We start from the raw sequence: 23,962 nt of genomic DNA, 5'->3' as shown, positions 1-23,962 counted from the left end.
CGCTGTCTTGAGTCACCAAAGCTACAAATCCGCCACTGGTGGTGGTGTTGATTCACATTGTGATCTACAACCACCTTTTTAGATTGACAAGCAATTATTTTACCACGTTTCTCTGATGATTATCAACTCTGTTGGTGTTAGGCAAACCAAAAAAATCACACAGCGTAAACAGGCCTTAACATGAGGACTCAACAATGAATGCAAGATATCTACCTCTCGACATTATACCTTCTTAATTTAATGTATTGATATGTGACTTTTTTATCCACTTGCAGTTTCTGTTGTCCCTGTGCACTGCAGTATGTGTGTCAGTATGTCACTGTACAGTAGGTGATTTCCGAGTGTGTCACCACAACATACACCTGTGCGTGTTTAGTAAAAACATCAAAGTGTCGTTTTCAGTGACAAGAGCATCAACAACAGAGGGAAATAAATGTGAAAATGAAGGCGAAGTGAGGCGCCTTCCTTGGAAAAGAAAGACATTGTTCTATTCTGAGCATTTCTCAATAAAAAGCTTATATCCACTATCTGCGCCTCTCCATAGCAACAAGCATTAAGCCAACTGCAGCACATCATCAACAGGAATCTAGTCAGTTGTTCCTAATTGGCAATGAGAGGCAAGCTAATTATAACTTTGTAGATGGAGAAAAAGACAAACACCACAGAGAACATGAAAATACATTTTATCATAACAGTTTTATTACAACTTGGACCAAACTAAATGCCACTTAATTACTGTCCACACATTTTTCATTTGGGCTTGTTTTGAACAAGATCACAATTAGCTTTTATGTGGCATTCAGAAATCCGAGCCCAATCATTTTATGCCCTCTCTGTGCTTGTTTTGCAGCAAAACAAACGACTAAAGCACTTCCGTAGGCGCTGAAGAGCCACTGCACTTCTCAAAATGCTGCAGCACCATTCATCAATATGCTTTCGATTAGCTTCCACCCACAGGACCAGCAGACATACAGTGAGCGCATGTATAGCCTCTGACCCCCATTATGTTTGGCAGTGAGCCCACAGAACAGTTTTTCACTCCATAACAGATCCTATACTGCGTATAGCCAGGGTGGGCAGTATATGTGTGTATATGTGTGTGTGTGTGTGTGTGTGTGTGTGTGTGTGCGTGTGTGTGCGTGTGGGGGGGGGTATTTTATGTGTCTTATATAACCAAATGCAGTTTGCATTGATATTTCCATTCAGCTATATGGCTAGAAGGGGGGGGGGGGGGTAATTCTTTAACCTCATGGACATTTGCCAGCTTTAAAATCTACTTGTGTCACATGGGCGAGGCACAAGCTCCCAGGGCTGATGCAGTGGAAAGTGGCGCCAAGCCGGCCTGGTGTTAAAGCACTTATCAATACTCACATGCATTTCTAGCATGATGACGCTGCGGTGCATTTTGTATTTACATTTTTGTCTCATACTGTAGTCCCTCGAACAGCTCACTGCCTCTCACTTTTGTGCACAATTTGCCATGGAGTGGTTTCTGTGCTGCTCCGTGCTTAATCATTCTCAAACAATTACATGATCACCGAACTCAGTGCAGTATAATTACACTCTGACTTATGCGCCGCATAATGAGTGACAGGAGGAGAAAGACTTAAGAGCCCTGATTTACTTTAGACTCCTGTATCACAGATGGGTGCAAACACAAGAGTTACTTTTCATATCCAAGACTGCATGTGATTCCAGTTCAATGCCGTAAGCACAAGGCAGTTTATGCAGGCAATATTTAATTTCTAAGTATGATATTTCTGTTGTTTGACACACGATAACAGGATTTCTACTTTGGCTGATTAGTATGTTCGCTTGGTTAGACGGAGATATTTAATGAAGAACTGAAAAAGATTTTAAATCTTATCTGGCCTTTAATCTTAAAAAAGTCAACTTTGAATTGGTTAAAAAAACACTTTATTTAATGGTAGTAATGATCTCAGTAGTAAGGGTAAATGCTATTCACAGTCTATGGGTAAATATCAATAAGCAGAAACAATTTCACTTTTTATTTTCAGTGTAAAGTAACGAGGCGATGAGAAGTGATAAAGTATAAATTAAAATTTAGCAAATAAAAAATAGCAAAGATTTTTCATTCATAATTTATGGCCCTCAAAGCATTATCATATTTATAATGTAGTTGATTATCTGTCTTAACTGTAACTTTGTTAAGCTCTATAATATTAGCTACCAACTCTCTGAAACCTCTTTCTCTTCTCACAGGTGAGGTTTATTTAGCCCAAAAACCCCCCCAGCTTTGATTCCTCAGTCTCTGCCCTTCCTGCAGTGTCCCACAGTAGTCATCTCTCCACCAAGTCTCATCTCTTATCTCTGCTGCTTTGCAAAGGGTAAGATGACCTTCAGTTATAGTCGAGGCGGCATTTTTTTTTTTTTTCCCCATCTCATGTCACGAGTTGAAAATTCAGCTTACTGCTGCTCATGAAACACCTCACTCACATCTCCTGTTCCCCACAAATCACAGCTTTTTTTTTTTACCAAATATTTCCCCTCTTACCTGGCTTCCACTGTATTGAAAAATTATTGTTTTTTCTCTTGTATGTCATTTTCTGGGTTCACTTTAAATGTCAGTGGAAAAAGCCTGAAGCTCTAATGGGTTGCAGCCTCGGTTGGATGTGAGCTTTGTGAGGTAAGAATTGAAATGCATTCTGCTTAAGCTGCTATGGATTAGACTGAAACTGGCAAAACAACTGAGTTAGAAAAAGTGAGGTGCAGTGGAAAAAAGAGATTTGAGTTAAAAATAAGACTAAAAGACATGTAAAAGTCAGTTTAAGGCTCACCTCAGAGAGCTGGGCTCTGTAAAGAGACTTGTTGCACTGGAGAAGCTGAGCAGCCAGGTTACAGTCCTTTCTGTACAGATCCTATGGAGGCACAGCATGACCAAAATTAGAAGAGATAACATGGATAAATGCTGGAAAATGCTGTTGCTAACTAGTTTTCTGGTCTCTGCTGAGTAGATATCACTTTACTTCTACCCACCAAAACTTACTTTGCCTTTTTGTTAAACATCACCTGTTCACCATGTGTACCTTTCATTGTGATGCCCTTTTTGTTGCGTTTGTGCAGTTTTCTCTCTGTAACCTCAGTTGGGTATTTTAATGACTTGACTTTACCATATATGTTGCTTCTAAGGTTGTTATTTATTGCTGTGTGTTTATTGTTTATTATGTTGTTATATTATTATTATTATTATATTATTTTAGACTTTTGAAGAATTAAACTTTATTATTATTCATATATTTAAATGTGTTACATTAAAGTTGCTTATTTATGTCCTCTTGCCTGAGAGTCATTTTAGTTCCTACCTGCCTTTGTTTTACGGGGGACAGTTTTGAGTGTAACAGTAACAGAGCAGCAGTAAAGTCAAGACTACACTGTGAACTCTAAGAAAGTGAAGTTGGATGAATGCTGTCTTGTTGTGTGGGTTAAGATTATTCAAAGAGAAACTGTGGCCAGCTTCTCTCCGACAGCCAAGAGTGACTGGAGAACGCTACCATCCAGAAATTATTATGGTGTAGTACTAGAATAGAAAGGTAGGGCAACATATTGTTGCCACCAAGAGAAAACAATCAAAACCTGTTCAGTTTGTCATTATTAAGAAAAGTGACTTATTAAAACAGAAAATATCCTAATATGAAAGTATCTTGTTATAATGAGAAAAAAATCTAATTCTAATGAGAATTTCAGCAGATTGTACAGTATTTGTTACAGAGCAGCAATCCACTGCAAGGGACAGGAACCAAGACCAAGCTAATATGTATTGTTTGCTTTCATAAACATCTAAGTGTGTTAAAGGCACGACGTCAGAGCTGTGCGATTTTTACTGTGCTCTTACTTACATTGTCCTCTCGCAGCTTCTCGATGGTGAGCTTGGCCTCCATCAGGTGGTTGTTGAGAACGATGATCTCTCTGCTCAAAGCTCGTTTCTCATCGTCGTGGTGCTGGGACTGACGACGACAAGAGAGGAGTTGTATACAGCAATAGCAAAACTTGCAGATAGCACCTTTAAATTCTGCTTCAGTTAAGGCTGTACACTGCACTGTTTTTTTCTTCAGAATCAGACTGGATGTTCATAGTTTAGGTTTGTACCAAACATCAGCATTTTTGTGCTAGGAATCCTGAACATTACACAATAAAAACTGAATTCAGTCATACAAAATAAAGGTTTCTCTATGTGCAAACCACGTCGATATGAGAGCTTGAAAGAGCAATCCACTATTTTTTTTTTTTTTTCTACCATGAAAATGTGACCTCCGTCTGAAGCAGGGTGCATAAGATCCTGCCTCTAAATATAAACACAGAATAAATACACTAAGGATACACTATGCAGCCACACGCACTGTTAGTGTGTAAGAGGTGGCAAGAGATGCTGTAGCAGAATTTTTTTGGTTACTATGGGTAACCAAGAAAGCATGACGTCAGTAAACTGAGAACTCCACAGAGGTAAATTTTCTCTTTCTTGTCGGCTGATGAAGGCAGAAACGACTGGCTTGTATTCACTGAGTACTTGTTTGCTGTTGTTGAAGGGACAGCTTTGCATTCTGTGTGGTGCGTCAATTAAGGGAATACAGTCCAGACCGTAAGTATTTGGATAGTCACACTTTGAATGTGCTGAAACACAGAGCCTGAAGAAAAAACACGTGTAACAGTCTGCGCCGTATATGGCAGCTGTAAACATTTTTTCTTGTGGTTTAGGTGTGCAGAAGTTTTGTTTTTGTTTTCCTCTTCCGACTTTCATTCCTTGGAAAACCGTAGTACTCAAAGTATATCACTGTGTTTATCTGTCTTGTAATTACATTCTCTATAGTTGAGCGAGGCCAAGGGGTCAGACGGGTTTGTGGCACCTCTGGAGTAAACAAGCTTTACGATTACAGAGAGACTTACTCAGCACCTCTCTCATCCTTGAGGAGGGAATACTACGTGAGATGAATCAATAACGGCTGATGAGGACACTTCACAAGAAAATAAATATAAAATAAATATAAAGCTGTTGACCTTTATTTTAAAAATTACAATTTTTATTCTCGAAAATAGCCGGGTGACCTTCAGCTCCTTATTATCCGTACCTGGTATCTCACATTGTAATCATGATCGTTGTGATTATAATCTTGTGCTGTAACAAACCTTTTCCTTGAGCGTTTACAGCAGTGTATTCAACAGCGAAGACACCTGATGGTCATGCAGTGTTCTCAGGCAGGCTAGTTAATTGTATCTTTCCACCGGCGAAAGCAATGTCTGACAAATGAAGTGAGGTGCGGTGCACTGAGGAACAATGGGTTTGCTATCACTCTGCCACTGGAAGGAGGACAGCCAATTGTAATAAGCCATAATTAACGTCAGTGGTACCAACAGCAGGGCATTCATATTCAAATTGGCTCTGCAAGTGTTTCGCACCATCTCTAAACCCAATGACTTGCTTGCATGCTTCTCTTTCTCCTGTGTCTACAGGTACTTAACATACATTCATATGACTGGATACACTCTCACACACACACACACACACACACACACACACACACACAACACACACACACACACACACACACACACACACACAGGTGCTTAAACACTTACATTTCTGTGGATCTTCTCCTCCAGATCTTGGTTGATCCTCTGCAGTGCCGAGTAGCTGCTCTGTATTCTAAACAACACAATAAACTCACTTGCAGATACCAGTTTGTACAGACACATACATATTGTACTGTAGCAGCCGGAGACCTCTCCGAACTGAAAACAAACTGTTGGGAGAGGTCGTGCACCTTATAGCACTTGTGAGAGTAATTTCTCACACCTCGCTGACCTCACTCTACTGGTGCTGATGATTTAGTAAATGTTTTTTCTATTATAAGTGAAACAGGAGGCAGAGACATTCTGCACAGGACAAAATTTTGGGCAACATTTTCATATAATAGGAATCACTCACTCTCTCTGACAGGGACCTCCATGAAGTTTTGTACAGATATCCATCGTTCCCAGACAGTGTATCCTAATGACTCGGATGATCCCCTGACTTTTCTTATAGCGCCATCAAATAGAGTCCAGTTTGTAGTTTTGAGAGAAACGTCTTAACAACTGTTGAATGGTTGAGCTAGGTAAACATATTCATAGACCCCAGAGGATTGAAAGGATTGTAATTTTCGTTTTTTCATTTTTACTCTAGAGCCATCAGGTCAAAATTTCAATTTGTCCAATACTTTAATTTATGATCAAATACCCTTAAAACTAAATCACATTCCCATCAGTCTCAGCTGCACTTTCTTTTTAACGCTAATTAGAAAATGTTAGCATGCTAGACTCTTGGTTCTGACTTCTCTCCACGTCTTGCCTTTTATTGTGAAAGTTTGCATACTTACATAAGTTTAAGTTTATGTTTGTTTTGTCAACACAGACTTATAACACTAATTTTAATGCAAAATGTGTTGATTTTCAATGTCTTATCCTTGATTTTCTGATCATTTACAAGGACATTTCCTGGACATAATGTCATAATCTAGAACTAATTATGAGGTTATCAGAGACAACATGTGTCTCTTGGTTTGTTTGTATTACATGTCGCTCTTTAGATGGCAGGAAAACCAGTTTGTCTGTGCTTGATATCCTGTAATGACACATTACCCAATATACTTTAAAACAACTTGATGCAGTTTATCACTATGCCTTGCACTTTATGAGAAGTAGTAAATCTCAAACCATGTAAAAAAGTCAGCCGGTCCTCATTAGCAAAAAGAATTGAATTACACACTGTCTCCTCCTAAATCCTCCACCGTAAATTTCATCATTCCTCAGTTTTAAAGCTGCTGTTCACTGGCCTAAATCTTCAAACAACGCAATTTCTTAAACCTCTCACCTTTAACTAATATAACACTGTATATCCTGAGCATTGGTGGAAATACTTTAACTCCACTACATTTATTTGTCAGCTAGAGTTAGTTTTTTTACATTTCAGATTAAGAGTTTAAATAAAAAACCTTGCCTTTTGGGACCCTACAAAAAGGCAGTCCAGTCCAGTTTGGACCCCCTTTGTCACCTTTCAGATGTCTATCTGTTGTTAGCAGCTCCACCAGCTTCTCTGAACTTTCTCAGGTTCTTTCATTTAAATAAATGTTCAAGGCTCAAGGAGGTAAAGAAAAGATGTAAGAAAAGTCCAAAACACGAGTACAGATTTGTCCTCTTTAAACCCCATTAATCATCAATCATTTGGAAGGAGCTTGACCCCCCAGATCTGAATTAAACTACCTGTGGTTCAGAGTATAAAGTAGTTCAAACTGGCTCTGATGTATCAATATTAACAATCTAATAATACTATTTTTATATGGTGTCAGTCACAGGGACAACTTCTCTGTACAGTGAGTATTTTTACTTTGTGGTTTTGGTATATTTATATAAGTGACGGATCTAAGGACTTCTTCCACCACTGATCATCAGTGTTGTTCAGTATGTAGGCCAACCTGCGCAGTTTATCAGTAAACTTGTCCAGCTCCTCCTGTGCTCGGCGCAGCTCCGTTTCCAGGTACTGCCGCGTGGAGTCGAACTCGCTCTGCAGCAGCTCCAGCTTGTGAGTCGTGTAGGAAAGCCTCTTCCGTAAGTCCTCCTTCTGCTCCAGCAATGAGCTGCACACACACAAGTGAACACAAACACACACACACACACACAGGAGATGATTGTGTTAAGGGCACGCAGTGGGGGAAACAACTTCATAACCTGGGCATATCCTTATCTAAATGAACTTATCAGGGTCTACATATCTTTTTAATGCACCCCTGAATGGCCATGCAGCGGAGATGAGAACATCATGAGAGGGTGATAACATTGTGTGTAAAAGTGCGTTGTATGTAGAAAACATGAGGCCAAAACAGAGATGTCTAATTAAGAATCCAGGCAAGGGTACAGAGCTTTTTGAGTCATTAGATCTTTGAGCATCAGATCTTTTTTTCTCCAGTATTAAAGCTCTGCAGCACATCACAGAAACCCAATCCTCAGTGAGATTGGACCCGCAGAAAAAAAAATGGATGGCGTAATCTGTGATGAAATATGAGCCAATGAACTCTAATACATCATACGAATAGACTGTGAAGGTTCGGATTTACCGAACAGCGATAACCCCCACATGTAATTCAGTGAGACAGCACAATGATGACTATTTTTAGAGTACGTGCGTTACCTGGGCTTCAATCTAATAAAAGGGCAAGTGTGAGTGGGAAAAGAGGAAATGTCTGTTGCCGTGATGGATCCGAGTGTGCACGGCTGGGCTTAATGGACCCTGTATTGACGGACAGATGGAGGAAGGAGGGTAATGACTCTATCTGCAGCCGGATAACAGATAGCAGAGAGTGGATGGAGATGTGGTCACGTTGCTCTTTTCACTTCCTCTTTTAGTCTCTTTTTCTCTCTTTTAACACGATTATAGATGCAGAGGGTGGGGGCTGAGAAAGAGAGAAAAAACAAAAAACAAAACAGGGGCTGGTTGGTTTCAGTGTGTTTTTCAGGTCCCTAAGTGGAGATATCATCCAGTTTCCATCTCATTAATATGGGGTCAGTCCACACTTTATACAGCACTATGGTTGGTTAGACTACAGATTATGAGTCTAGCTGTTTCTCCAGAGTCTGGCCATTTTAGTCAAACTTTTTGTCTTTAGCTGGATTATTAATTTCAGACAGTCACACAAATAAAACAGTTACGGTATTTCTCATATGCCAAACACACACGATACCCGATGGTATGTAATGTGTTTGACAGTAACATATATTGCTTTTCTTTTGGTCTCTAAGTCATGTAGGTACTGTCTGGTAACACCTTCAGGTGTGTGATGAATAACAAATACTAATGTTAATGGATTCACATGGAAATGCAGCAAATATGTGCCGCAGAAAGATTCTTTTCTCAGAAACAGATCTACTCCAGAGGCAAAAATCTCACTGGTTGATACGGGCAGAGACGAAAACACCAGTTTTGGCAACAAGTCCCTCCTGCAAGAAGAGAAATTAGGCCATTTGTTTTCTGAAAATGACTCGGAATAGAATGTATGATTAAGTTTGGGCAACTAATTTTTACTTGGTTAAAGTTTGTGAAAGATGGCCTTCATTGTTTACAGAAACTAAAAATTGACTTTTGTTAGGAGACGGGCAGTGACCCACAAGATTTGGCTTAAATGTCAGAGGCTTTAGAGGCACCACCTTCCTCCTCCTCTAAGAGGTTTCGTGGCAGTATGACAACATTCGGTTGAAATTAAGAATCACTTCGCTGATTCAAATGTCTTTGATCAGGGCAGTTCAGAGATTCATAGTCTCTTTGTTGATTGTGTAGATGTTCACTGCAACTACATCAGTGTTCAATTGTTAAAAGCTACCAATGCAACTTTTTTTTGAGGACTTGGTGTAAGGTACTTCCACCTTTGCTAATGAGAGGAAACATTCAGCATTTGTGCAACTACAAGAGGTTTCTTTTCAAAATGAGATAATTATAAGTCATATTTGAACAATGATGTGTGCGTGGTTGTTTGTCTCTATATGTCAGCCCTGTGATCGACTGGCGACCTGTCCGGGGTGTATCCCGCCCTCGCCCAATGTCAGCTGGGATTGGCTCCAGCCCCCCCATGCGACCCTACAAGGATAAGCCGTATAGATAATGGATGGATGGATGGATATTTGACATGTTTGAAAAAGTGCTTTTCCTGGTACCAGTGAAATCAGAAATTATAATTTCACACTGGACCTGGACGGTTGTTTACCACAGTTAACAGAGAGAACTGCAGCATCTGCAAGTGAGTAAGAAATACCTGCCTACAGGGTGATTCAATGAATGCCTCAACTGACTGGATGGCATTTTAGTGCTGCATTACCCAGAAGCCCCCACCTCCTCACCTCCTGCTTCTCTTTGATTGGCAGGCATTAGCAGGGGAATACAGGTGTTTGTTGTTTGATAGAGGATGAGTTTACGTGAAGTAGCTCCATGGATGAAAAATCCCCATTAGTGACCTCCTCTGTGAGCAGGAGCTGAGTCAGACGTAATGAGTGCTTTCATTCCGGTGAGATGAGATGACGAGGCAGCATGACTCCTGGGCTCGGAGAGAGGCGGGATGAGGCCGCTTTAGCACCACTGGACGGCGAGAGGAAACACCTCGTGGGCGGGTGAACGGACAAACAGATAAAAACGAGGACGGATGGAAAGATGGCGTCTGAGAGATTCACTCTTACCTCTTTTTTGGATGTTTGCCGCCATTTCGGGGGACTTTTAAGGCGGTTTTGCCAATGTATATCTTTTTCATGGTTTGTCTGTGTTCCTTCCCTCTCATGTGTTTATAGGGGTTGACCACAGGGAGCCGGCATGTGTGTTAGTTTCCCAAAGGAGACCAGCTAAGTCTGGCCTGCAGAGTTACTGAGTGTTCTACCTGTGTTGACCCTGCCAAACAAAGCAAACAGACAAGTTGGCAATTAGTAACTACGGTTCAACCAGGGATCCAGTGTGAAGGACAAAGTCGATATTAAAAATCCTGGACTGATGCTGCCAATATTTTGGCAATGACAGTCCCTTTAATGGCAAAATTCCCCACAGCTTTGTCCTTGGCAGGAAAAGAAAAGCTGAAACAGCATTAAACTCCACTCCATTTTCAAGGTTAGCAGCTCTCAAAAGGTGAAAATGTACAATTAAACACTTAGAACAATTGCTGATGTAATTTTTGGGCTAATTTGACTGTTTTTTTTAATGCTTTCTTCCTCATTATGTCCCACCGTGCTTTTTCCTGCAAAGATACAGTGGAAGTGAAAATGAAAGTGCGTAAGACATCAGTGGTAAATGTCAAGCTTTGGTCCCAGTCCTTCAGACTTAAACAGCAAGAGTTTCTTTCCGTTATGCAGCAACGCTCAACAATCACATGAAGACAAATCCATTGGGGGAGAGACAATATACAGTATATTCTATAGCCTACATCCTTTCAACTTATTCCACACTTATTCCTTAAATCTAGGTTTCCCACTTCATGTATTCAACATTTGGGGAAACTATTAGGTATCAAAGCCCCGAAAACTTGCTTTCAAATCAGAAGTATTTCACTATAATATTAAATATTCATGACTAAATAAGGAACAATCAAACATAAATAGTCAAACACTCCAAGACTCAGCTAATCTGCATCTACACAACCGTGTAGGTGTGGTTTGATCAGATTTTGACAGTGGTCTGGCAACAAAAACAAACAACCACACAACTGTCATCCCATACTGATTTAAATATTGCTACATTTCTAACTGGTGCCACTTCAAACCAGTGAGAAGAGCACAGAGAAAACAAAAACTGTTCCAAATGTAGCAGAAAATTTTCATTCCATGTAGAAATCGCATTAAAGATTGGGAATATCTGCTTTTAGGGCCTTTAAAAGAAAATAAATGTATCAGACTTAACCCTGTTTGCAGAGCTAACATCTTCACCCCCCCAGCCCCCCAGTACCCTGCATCTCGATGGCGTCTGCAGGACAGGTGCAGCCGTCAGCCCACAGACAAATGGTCCAGGTTATTAGATGAGACGGGGCGTCAAAGCCTGATCAAAGCATCTCTGATCCGAGCACCGTGGACATGTCCACTCAGAAAGAAAACACCAGACTGAGGATGTGACTGCAGCAGCCGAGGACAGCTTCACGTTCGGGACGTTCCAGCCGTAGATACAGTACATACACATGTGCATACATGTGTAAAAAGTACAAAGAAAACAGACGACATAGAGAAACATGTTGATCCACTGACACCCAGTTGTTGGGAGGTGATTTATTCTGCTGGCTGTGGAGGCAGAGAGACATGCACTCCTCCAGATGGTGACAGCTCACCACCGCCACTGGAGCCTTCACTCCAGCTGCTTCCCTCTGAGTCATAGCACACCGGCTTTGGATATGTGCGTATGTATGTGTGTGCGCAAGATTTGATGGGTGTGAAGATGTGTATTGTGTGTGTGTATGAGGCTTTTTGGTTTGTGGACATGTAAAAAAAAGAAAAAAAAGAAGTGTGTTTACACATGTAGGTGCGTACTTGTGTGTGTCTTTATGTCCATGTGCTTTCGCTAGAGTGCGTACCTGCATGTCTCTGTGTCTTTTTGTGTATATGTGTGTGTTTTTGCTGCGGCATCAGCTCTGCCCATTCAATCCCCTTCTCCCTTGAATGTAATAAATCAACACTATCTACCGTAAAAGTCAAAATAAGGACAGCTGTTAGCGGCCCATCTCAGAACACGTCAGGTGTCCGCTGTCAAGCCGCCAACCACATGCACTCCCTCGCTCATTCACTCACTCTTCTTCCTTTAGCCAATCCTCACACTGCAGCAAAACCATAGACGGGGCTCGTTCAGATGGCGCTGCCTGCCACCCACTCGTGCCACACTGACATTTGAGAGGAACTCAGAGCATTGAAAAGGAGAGGAAGGGGGGGGTGGTAGAGGAGGGGGAGGACATTAAAGTTGGGGAATGGGGAAGAGGGGAAAAGCAGAGATTGCTTGCCAGGGTAGTTGCAATTTAGCCAAAGACAGGAAAGAGGGAGAAGCCGTCGCCAAATTAGAGACGAAAAGCAAAGAGAGTGGGTGTGAAGTCTCTACTGACAATCTTCATTTCTCTTTCTCGTTCCTCTCCTTTCCCCTGCCTCTTCTGTCTATCTGCTTCTCCCTTTCTGCCTCCCTGATCGCATCTACCTTGCAGATAGATTGGCTCTCAGGAAAAGCCCTTATCACAGGCCCAGACCGCGTTAGAGCGGGGGAACCCGAGTGGCTGACTCATCCAGCAGCAGCAGCAGCAGCAGCAGAGATAGAAAGGGAAGAAGATGCTCTTTCTACCCCGTATGCCTTCAGATTAACAAGGCAGCTAACTTGCAGCAGTCACTCGGCCCGATGACATGTACAGTATGACTCAACCGCCTCATAGGGAAGGAAAAAAAAAAATCTCTCAAATTAGGCTACTATTCTGTGAGTGCTTGTGGGTTTGTGTCTGTTTCTCTGTCCAGCATTGATTAACTCGGGAGCCTACACCTAAGTAGTTACACACCAACTACCAACATCATTAGCAGCAGCCGGGGATAATGACCCGCTGAACGGATTTCATGTGCTGCTGATGGCACTCTGTACAGGGGAGTGTGTAATCACGACAACCATCCCGAGAGGATTTTAGGCTGAGCGGAAAAGGTGATGGAGTCTAGCTTAGCTCCAAATTCAAACACAAAAATATACACATTTCTATCTTCTTATACTGAACCCCAAAGAGGTGGAGTCCAACACTGACACCAGGTCAAGTCAACAGCAGACATTTAGACGTAGAAAACAGGACCGTGTTTTGCTACAGGCACCAAAAGTAATCCCAGAGGAATGAATATACGTACATGGGGTTTATACATGGAAAAGTTAAAAACTAAAATATGCTCATTTGCTTTTGGATAAGAAAATTTCATGTCTGTCTGTTAAATATGAAGGTACATCAAGCCACCATACCACCAAGTTACCATATCCATCTACCAGCACCTCTGAAGCTCATTAACATGTTATATATATTTTAAGTGTATTTAAAACAAATTATGATTTTATGAGGGGTGATGAGTTGGACTATTTCTTGGCCGGGCACAAAAACTTCCTTTACATTACAGACATTTTACCATTGGGACAGAGCCAGACCAGCTATTTCCAGTCTTTATGCTAAACTAAGCTAACAAGCTGATGGATGTAGCTTCACATTTAGCTTACAGACAGGACAGTGGTATTGATCTCCCCATTTATCGCATGGAAAGAAGGCGAATAAGCCCATTCCCCACACTGTAAAACTCTCCCTTTAAGGTTTGTCAGACGATAAAACACTGCACAGTAGTTAACGAGATACAATTATAAAACTTTACAAAGCTTTCTGTGCATGAGTTAAACAGTAAACTTAGCAATGTTCATGTTATATGTCCATGTTAAATGTCAGCAGGAATGTGTGCCTGCATGTGTTTGACAACCTCAAGTTCACCGTGGCAACACAGAGGCCTCACAATGAGCTACATTCATCAGCGGGTTTGGGTTTACTACAGATTTTCAGATATTTTGGATCAACAGATAAATTTGAACTGTTTTTGACCTGGGTTAGGCTTTGCAAATTTGCCTAGGCTATAATTTGTGTGTTATGTGGCATTGGTTCATGCTCTGTACTTGTCCCTATACGAATAAACAATAAAATAAAAATGTCCCAAAAGTTGTGTTTGCTACTGCAAGAAAAAAATTGGTGTAACTGCAAAGTGTTTGTATTTCATATGCCAACATAAACACAAAATAATTTAAAATATTGTCACTAAAACTTTTTTTCTGAAAGCGTTTTTTGACAAATTATGCAGTAAATACAAGTTTGGAGGCCGGGAGAGGCAAGAAAAGCCTTTGAGCCATAAAGAGCACTGACACACACACACACACACACACACACACACACACACACACACACTAAGCACATGCTGTTCTACAAAAAACAGCATCACCCTCCAGACAAGAAAATCATGTTACGGTGCCAATGAATCCTACTGAGAGCTGTCCTAGGAAAGCTACTGAGACCTCAGACCCAGAATCCAAACACTTACGCTGAAACCTCTCACTAAGTTTGAGACTCAAAAGTTTGAAGTTTCTGCTAATTACTCTGTTACTTTATTCACAAACTTGTTTCAAACTTGTTGGCTAAACAGTAATTTTCTAAATAAAACAGTTTACTAAATGGTGCATTTGTCTCATTTGAGCACAAAAATAAGGCCCGTGTTTTGCCATTTTTCAGCCATGACCAAAAAACGAGTTGGGACGGTTTTAAAAATGGTTCAGCTCATTAAAAATAAAACAGACACAAACACACACACACATATTCACACACGGACACGCACAGCACACACAGCCCACCATCACATATTATTTACGAGTGGAGCTTGAATGGACAGGTAGTGATTACACACAACAAAGGAACAACCTCTGCAAATCTGCCAGCCTGCAGTGTACTGCTCTGTGTTTCCATGTATCTGTGTGTGTGTGTGTGTGTGTGTGTGTGTGTGTCAGTCTACCTATCCAACAGTGGACCACCCAGTTACACACTCATTGACAGTGATCTGATGAGCCAGCAGGGGACATTTTGGTGGTCCACTGTTGTTTATACGCTGTAACTCATGCTATAATTATGTCTAAAGCTCTATTTTGAATTTATTTTCATTTTAGCCAAGAGGGGACCTGCAGGTGTTTGAGTGTTAAAGTTCATACTCAGCACTGCCTCTGGAGGCTGGAGCAAAGATTTTAACGACCCATTCACACGTCATTTCTTCATGCTCCTGCACAGTGCGAATGGCTCGCAGCCCCAGGCAGGTTTTCAGACTACAGGGCTGCTATCTAATAGACTGCACACTGAAGGAACTAGTCTCCTTAAACAGTCTCCTGTTTCTGTCTCTCTGGAAGATGGGCCCAAGCCCGCTCCCTCACCTTCGGCTGTGGGATTGATTCTGATAGTCCAGGTACCAACAATGGGTAGGATCTGAACCAGACATTGCACCACTGGCGCCTCACGGTCACGAACAAACCCGCCACACCACAAAGTCCAATCCATGCTGGGCGCTTCTCTCAGAGCACTTTTCGATCCTCACTTTGGACTGTTTTTCTCATAGCCTTTGAGAATCCCTATGCATGTGGGTTTTCAAAGTACAACATGTTGCTTGAGGATCAAACCCACAACCTCAAAACTTCTGAGTGGTCCTGTTACTTCCTGTTGCTTTTCCATTTAGTGGATTCTGAAGTCCAACGGGCAACGTGAAGACGAAAAGACTGATGTGAGCCTTCAAAAGGAAGGACACAAAAGATCTAAGAAACACTGCTGAGAAGTTTTCATGTCAAGGGTTTGATCATTGCAGTGCTCACTAAATTTTCCAGTTTTCAAAGAGAAATGCTTCAAGAAATGAAGCTCAAGAGTGTCCGGTCAAAAAGCTCATGGTGTTGGAGGACCACCAGGTTTTGAAGTCTTGGGTTCAATCTCCAGGCACTGCACTGTGAATTTTGAAGTCTAACTCTTAAAGTAAAATAAGATATCTGTCAAAGGTTCTGACAAATGTTGGTCAAGTGTCTTTTTATAACTAGCTCAGGGTGTTATGGGAATGCTTGGAAGTTTTGAGGACGTGGGTTCGATCCTTATTAGGTTCACTGAATTTTCAAAGTCCAACACCCGGAGACTCAAATGTTCTAAGAAATACAGCTCAGAAATCTCAAGACTAAATGGCTCAAGGTGTTGGAAGATTGCTCTGAAGTCTTAAGATCACGGGTTCAATCTCTGCTGAATTTTCAAGTCCAACACCCAGATGAAAAACCTCAGTACTCTGACCAAATAACTCGGTAAGTTAGAGGAAGTTCTGAGGATGTTGGTTCGATCCTTTATTCTTAAACCAATCCTGCTGCAGTGTCCCCAACCCTCAACCGACTGCTTCTGTCTGTCCCCGACCCTCCGGACAGATGGAAGCAGTGGGTTATGGGTAGAACCGCGAGCAGCTCAGGTTTTATTGAAATATGAAGTTGAGACACTTTTTAAAAATGCTGTAAGATTTTTTCATCTATAATAAAACAGTGGTACTGAAGTAGTCAGTATTCTTTAAGCCTACTGCATTAACAAAGGCTAATATACACTGCATACACCATAGATAGCTTTTGATAACATACTTTAATAGTTTTTTTAGATGTGCCTTTTGGCCAATCTCATCTCATGCTGATAGGGTACAACACTACATCAGCAATATTAGTTTACATACATTATAGTGCTAATAGAGTGTAACACTATATGAATATTGGACAAAGAAACATGTTAAAATGGTAAGAATAATATAGTTAAATGATCCATTTTTCAATTACATCAAGAAAGCCTTTGTACGAGGTCCACTCTTTGCTAGGTAGAACATTTTTAAAAGAAAATTACATAAGCAGTTTTGAAGTTATGTTATGAAAGAAGTCCTTAAATAAAAGTTTTGTATTTCTTTTTTGTTTTTCAAAATGACTAGAAGACACACACTTGGTTGGCACAGTCCACAGTTGGCAGGGTAGTGAGTGTGTGTGTGTGCATGTGTGTGCGTGTGTGCACTCCATAAGCATTTGCCTTATGCTCTTATACACATATAGCAGGCGGCTCAGCTGTACTTACTGGTCCACCCATGACTCTCAAGAGGCAGCCTAAAAAGCCTCAACGCAGGGATGCATGAATGGAGCGCTTACAAATAAAGAGACTATACTGAGAGAATATAGAAGGCAATATAGCACTAACAGCTTTCCAGCACTGCCATTAATGTAGTGGCATATAAAAAAAGAATATGTAATCTGTGACCTCCATCTTGGGATCATCACAGGCAAACAAGCAACAGAAATCTGTTAGGAGGCATTCATTTACATGTTTGATTTCCTTTAAATCTCCGTTACAGTTTGATACCGCTCATTAGGAAGGTCACTGTCATTTACATTTAAAAGGTTTATGTCTGGATTAAATGGAGGTTTAAAGCAATAGTTGAGTATTTTGGGAAATACACTTAAACTGTTCACCTTCCTGCAAAGACTTAAAGGAGACGACATTCCCATTCAACACATGCCTGTCTCTGTCTGTAGGTAACAAAATCCACCTACCAGCACCTCTAACGTTCACCAGTCAAAATGTTAAATCTTGTTTGTTTGAGAAGTGTAAAAATGAAAAACTCATACTCTCTTGCACACTGACAATGAGTCTATATATCTTTTCATTTAACTCAAGGCGAGAAAGCTATTACTATAGTAATAGCTGTTTCATTAAACGACTTTTGTTTAATGATGTTTCCAAAGTGTAGACATGTGAAGTTGCAGTTTTACGACACATAACCCCAATGAAACTGCAACTGTACGAACAAACAAGATAACATGTTGAGCCTTAGATGTTCAGGTAGGTGAACTATTTTACCTTTGAACTGAACGAAGCTATCAGTTTCCCACTGTTTTCAGTCTTTATGCTAAGCTACGCAAACGATCACCTGGCTGTAGCGTGAGAGGCATATACCCCAAAATGTCAAAAGATTGGTAATCTGCCCCTTACATCCCTGCTGCTGCTGTTTGATATAAAATGTCCGGTTTACACTGTAAAGTATGTAACTATGTAACTTTTGAAAGACACACTCTTCCTCTTACAAGGAAAAGGTTGAATCGAAAAGCAAAAAAATAACCGTCTCTCAGTTCAATACATTCAGGGGTTTTGTTGATACAGCCTCATTTGGTCTGGAATGACCTTTAGCTTATCGTGATTAATGTTAGCTAATGTTAACAAAGCTGAAGTGAATGTTATTCTATAACACAAACTATACAGCATGATACAGTCACTTCGCTGACTTTAAGACCCTTCTCCACTTGTGCTACTGTTGAACATGTTTAGCATTTTAGCTATATGCTAAAACAGTAATTAAGCATTTAGTATTATTATTACTGTGACTTGTCTCAGTGGCTGCTGTTCAGCAAAAGTTATAGTCTCACTTTAAATTTCATTAAAACAGTGTCATGTGCCCTTATATCAGGACGGTAATTGACTCAACACATACTGTAGATTAATATGTAAATATTCAACTCGAGTCAAACTGCCAAAAAATTGAGTTATGCAGTGAAGCCTTTTAGGCATTTACATGGTCGACTGCTTCATCATCACGAGGAATAAAGCTGACCTGTACAATCTGATCGCTTGTGCTGAAGAGGGCAAAGGGGAGGAGGAATAATGGGGTTGAGATGATAAGATACACTTAATGACCCCCAGAGGAGCTGTCGGTGCTTCAGGAGACCTACAGACAGAGTGGGAGAGAGGCTGTTCAAACCACAGAGGACAGAGGAGAGCATTAGTCTGTTAGACCAACTCTGTCCACTTAGGCAGATCAAAACTAACCTCTAGCCTCTTCAGACCAGCCTCTCTCCCACACCACTTTCGCTCAAATACGTCTGCTATTGCTCTTCTCTATCACCACTTCATCTAAAATAAAAGTGATTCAGTGAACACCTAATTCATCAGGGACAAAAAAATGGCTGAAGTGTTTAACATTTCTGATGGTCTATCAACAGAGAATCCTTTCTACCAAAATGCAATATCTTTGTCGAACACGTAAGCATCATTCACACTGGAATCAAGTCTGTTACTGCTGTAATGTGGATGTCGTGCTAATTTAGTAAAATATTTATTGTTTGTGAGTTACAGTGATGTGTTTTAACCAGCCTGTGAAGCCAAAGACACATTTCCACATCTGTGTACAATAAAGATGATTTTTTCTTATTAATAAGAAAAATAGCAGTTGGGAGAAAAGTAAAAAGAAAAAACTTGTGTAATTCAGCGTTCATATGATATGTAACGGTCGATAGAGACAGGAAAGATTGCCATGTTGCCGTTCACGTGATCGGACAACTTAAGATGGCTGCTGTCAGTTTTCCTTGCTATTGCTTCTCACTCATTCTTGGAGATTTTAGCTGTCTTAATCAATAACAACACTAACAGATAATAGAAAGACAAAATATAGGCTACATTTCTCTAAATTACGTCATACTACCTAGAAAGAATACTGTTATGTGAAACTAGCTGTTTTCCCATCTGCAGTCGTTATTGCTAAGCTAAGCTACCCATCTCCTGGCTGCAGCTTCATAATTAACAGACATGAGACCAGTATCGACTGTCTTACCCAACTCTCAACAAGTAAGTGACCAAGTGTAGTTCCCAAAATATTCCTTCAAAGCAAAAACGAATAATAAATGAATGGAGAAACATGACAAACTCAGATGCCTTCAAACAAAGGGGCAAAGGGTCACTGAGTGGTTTAATGACAATGAAAAAGATGTGAATCATACATTGATGCCTTCACAGTCGCCAGATCTCAACCCAACTGAACGCCTAGGAGATTTTGAAATGATGTGTTAGACTCCTCCATCATTAAAACACCAAATGCTGTTCATCTCTCCAGTTGAGCTTCAGAGATTTATGTCAGTGAGCACTGAGTCTGTGCACGGTGGAATGAAAATGAAAATGAACAATAGTCATGTTAAATTTCATTTCTACCATTTTTGTGTTGCATCCTTTATTATGAACTAAGATTACTTTCAGAAATTTGAATCTTTTGTAAAATATGTACTGGTTTCCAAAGTAAACTACAATGACATTAAGCACCTGACGTTCACATCTTAGGCATTGTTTTTCTGTGTATGTATACTTTACTGTCATGAAATTGCTTCATTAATTAAATTGGGTATTACAGAAGAAAAAGAAAAAATATACAGTATGTGCTAAAATTTAGTATTGTTGATATTTTATAAAACACTTATTCTGAAAATACATCCAATCGCAACATGTTTGATGATTCTCAAAATGCAAATTGAAGGAAAAACAAAACAGCTTCACCTTAACCTCTTCAGTCAATGTTAAACTTTTGTTGGTTTGTTTTGTCACTGAAGGACGACATTACATCATCCCTGTTTCACAGAGCAGCAGAATAATAGTTCAGTTTTGGGCTGCCAATTATCCCAGATGAGCAGCTCTCTTTTTCTTTTTTTATTCTTTTTTTTCCAAGTGGTGTCAATCTCAAAACACTGAAGAGCAGAAACATTTGACAGTTACTTTAATAAGAAAAACTCTTAAAAACTTTAAATGTGATCGTCCAACCGAAGTCTGCTCTGCTCTGCTCTGCAGTGAAGCTCCGATGCTCTGATGAGTTTACATGTAAAATTTACAAATCTATCTCTGCTACAGGGCCCCCAATGCAGGAGCCCGGCCAAACGAGGGACAGACTTTGCGAAAGAGAGAGAGAGAGAAAGAGTGTGTGTGTGTGTGTGTGTGTGTGTGTGTGTGAGAAACGAGAGAGAGGGAGAGAGAGAGAGAGAGAGAGAGAGAGAGAGAAAGAGAGTGTGTGTGTGTGTGTGTGTGTGTGTGTGTGTGTGTGTGTGAGAAATGAGAGAAAGAGAGAGAGAGAGAGAGGAGTGATTTCAGGACATTTCATCATTTAGACTGGAAGGCGTCTTGAAGATGAGGTGTAGGGTGGAGGTGGGGGTGGGTGGGATGTAGAAAGGTAAGGTCAGACTCTCAGGTAGATCCAGCTTCCTGTTTAACCTCGTCACAGCTCTTCAGAGGCCACAGGTGACCTTGTTTCCTATTTAGCACAGAGCGAGGGGGAAAAGGCGCAGGACTACCCCCTCTTATCTCGGCAGAGCTGCTATAATTCAATTAAAGCTGTGACACAGAGGTGAGGACAAGTGATGCCTCATATTGGAGAAACACCCCGTCGGATTAATTACCCCTCATCGCCTGGTTAAATGGCTTTTAAACTGTAATCTGCCTGAAATCGTAATAATACCATCAGTAATCGAACACAAAAGGGAAAGCTCGGGATCTATCTCCATCTGTGCCAGATTAATAATGGTTCATTAGTAAGTAGTATTAATTAAAACGTGTCTACTGTAGGACAATGAGGTAAAAAAGAATAGCGAGAGCAGGGAGAAACTGCAAACAGCCCTATCCTGCATCTCGTCATGTTTGCCTTGCTGCTTTAATTCCCGTGTAATGCAACTTTAATCAGAAAAGTGGGTGAGCACTTGCAATTTTGTAATGAGCTCATTAAAATCTGTTTATGCAGGCATGTGAAAGCATTCGTTCAGTTATTACCTTGGTTTTATGTGAATATTTCAGACTGTCATTTCATTTACTCATTTACATACAAAAAAATCACTAATCAGAGCTGCTCTTGCTCAGTTATTCATATTGGTAAAACAGCGCTATCATGCAGAGCAATTCATTATTGCTATAGGTGCATTCCGACAGGTGACGGTCCCAAACCATGTAGAAGCATATGTATAAGAGTCATAGATGGACATATTTACAACCATAATATAATCAAGACTAATTAAGAATCCCTTTTGATTGATCCCTCAGAGAAAAAGCTTTTACAGTAACGCCACATACACTGCAGTGAATTTCAAGCCAAGAGATTTCCTGCATACAACCAAAAAAAAAAAAAAAAACCCTTTTATCTTTGACAAACTATCAGAAAAGCAGATCATTCCCAACAGCACTGCATCAATACACAGAGAGCACGAACTGACAGTGTGAGTGCAGCCACATCACATACAGATGAGCACATACACGCACATTCACACACAGAGGCATAGCCACAATCAAGCCAGCTTTTGTAATCCAAATCAAAGACGCAAACAGTGAAGCAGTACCTTCCGCTCACGCAGAGCTTCATCCTGGGATCGAGAGATAAAATCCTGCTGCCTGAGCCTCGCCGGGGGAGCGGAGAAAACCCCTCTTCTATATGCTATCTGGATTGGCTTACCCAGCTCTCCCTTAAAGCTCAGAGAAACCCCAAACACATGCACACCACCCAACCACCACCACCACCACCGCCGCCACCGCCGCCACCTCCTCCAACACCACCACGCCACTCCAACAGCAACAGCAGTAGCAGTAGCAGCAGCAGCAGCAGCAGTTGAGCCAGGAGGGAAGACAGAGGGAGTGAGGGAGAGAGACTGTGCAAGAGTAGAAAGACGGAGAGGAAGAGTGGGAGGGAAGGAGCTTAAAGGAAGAAGACAGGGAGAACGCGGGGGCGTGATGATGGAGCGCTGAAAGATATGTGCAGAAAGAAGAGAGGGAGAGAGATGGAGTGAGAAAGAGAGAAGGGGGGGGGAGCTTACCTGATAGTGTCTATGCTGTTCATCTCTTCATCAGGCACCTAAAGGACAATAACAACAGTGTGTTAGTGGAGGGGACTCATCAAACTGGCCCGGGAGCTGCCAAGTAGAGCATCGCCGCAACACACATCCCCAAAAAGAAATGAAACATACATATTCAGCAGGCACGCTCTCTGTTTCCCTCTGTTTTTGTTTATGTTTCTGCTCCCCTCTCTCTTCCCTGCTCCCTCATTCGCTCGTTCCCCCCTCCTCTCCCTCCTCTCCCCCTCCACTCCCGCTCGCGAGCAAGCCCATGCAACACTCATCAGACTGCACTCGGCTGTCCACATCTACGCTTACATGAGGTGAGAAGAGAACAATCATATCATACCAAGAGTGTGAGAGGAGAGGGTGAGATGGGGGGGGGGGGTGTGAGAGGAAAGAAGAAGGAGGGAGTGTGGAGGGAGAGCGGAAACCTCCATTGCAGCCAGACTGCAGATACATGGCAAGCCCCCCCCATGAGGGATACTGGCAGCAACTCAATATCCCTGTCGAGGTGCTGAATCGGAGAGAGGGAGCAAAGACAGAGGAAGAGAGAGAGGGAGAGAGAGAGAGAGAGTAAAGGGGGAGATGTGGAGAGAGACCGAGAAAGAAAGGGGAGATGGGGGGAAGGTGAGGGGGAACAGGTGGTTCAATCTGTTGAATCTTACATCTCAAGTCTCAGGCTGTTAGGGAGAATACGTTTGTTGCTGGCCCTTTTTCTGAAGGCAATGAATTATGCATCACCTTAAGAATATTCTCACAGAATCCTCATCTTCATTCAGGTTTAGGGTGCAGGCCCGATCGAGTGTGGCATCCGCGCTGCTCTGTTATCATGGTCCGTGATTTGGTGAAGTAGGTTTAAACATCTGTAGTTCTAAAAGGCGGGAAATGGAGCGTGTTCACTGGTGTAGTTAATGAAGGAAGCGACGGTTGCGAACAGATTATTTGATCTCCAGGGTCAGTGGGAAACAAAACCTGGTTAGAATATCAACGAAAATACGTTTTTAAGCCGGAGAGATGCTCCACGAATTGAGTTTGCGTCTTCAGCGAGTGCACAGCATGAAGGTCGTGTGCCTGTGAAGAATGTTTCGTTACTGCAAGGACTTGTGTGAGGAGATGAAACTTTGCAGAGAGACACACACACACACACACACACACACACACACCACACACACACACACACACACACACACACACACACACACACACACACACACACACACTACACTGCGATGAACACCAACAGGCTCACATGCCTTCCTCGCA

General features: G+C 41.4%; 1 protein-coding gene across 8 annotated transcripts in view; it reads right to left on the bottom strand.

Annotated features, from left to right (window-relative positions):
- The window catches only part of si:dkey-174m14.3 (uncharacterized protein LOC563117 homolog), a 37,839-nt gene that overhangs the window by 2,563 nt on the left and 11,314 nt on the right, over positions 1–23,962 (bottom strand). For 2 of the 8 annotated variants that reach the window (XM_056405297.1, XM_056405290.1), the window contains exons 2-6: positions 22,679–22,716; positions 7,467–7,628; positions 5,593–5,659; positions 3,858–3,965; positions 2,799–2,879 (exon numbers count right to left, since the gene is read on the bottom strand). In XM_056405297.1, the coding sequence (XP_056261272.1) occupies positions 2,799–2,879; positions 3,858–3,965; positions 5,593–5,659; positions 7,467–7,628; positions 22,679–22,701 (441 nt within the window). In that variant the 5' untranslated portion in view covers positions 22,702–22,716. Of the gene's footprint in view, positions 1–2,798; positions 2,880–3,857; positions 3,966–5,592; positions 5,660–7,466; positions 7,629–10,212; positions 10,418–22,207; positions 22,541–22,678; positions 22,920–23,962 lie in introns of those variants that run through there. The other 6 variants (XM_056405293.1, XM_056405294.1, XM_056405292.1 and 3 more) reach the window with 6 other exon arrangements.

The sequence above is a fragment of the Seriola aureovittata genome, chromosome 19 (assembly GCF_021018895.1).
Source record: "Seriola aureovittata isolate HTS-2021-v1 ecotype China chromosome 19, ASM2101889v1, whole genome shotgun sequence".
Taxonomy (NCBI): Eukaryota; Metazoa; Chordata; class Actinopteri; order Carangiformes; family Carangidae; genus Seriola; species Seriola aureovittata.
The sequence above is the reverse complement of the archived record's forward strand: the minus strand, read 5'-3'. Positions and strand labels throughout refer to the sequence as shown.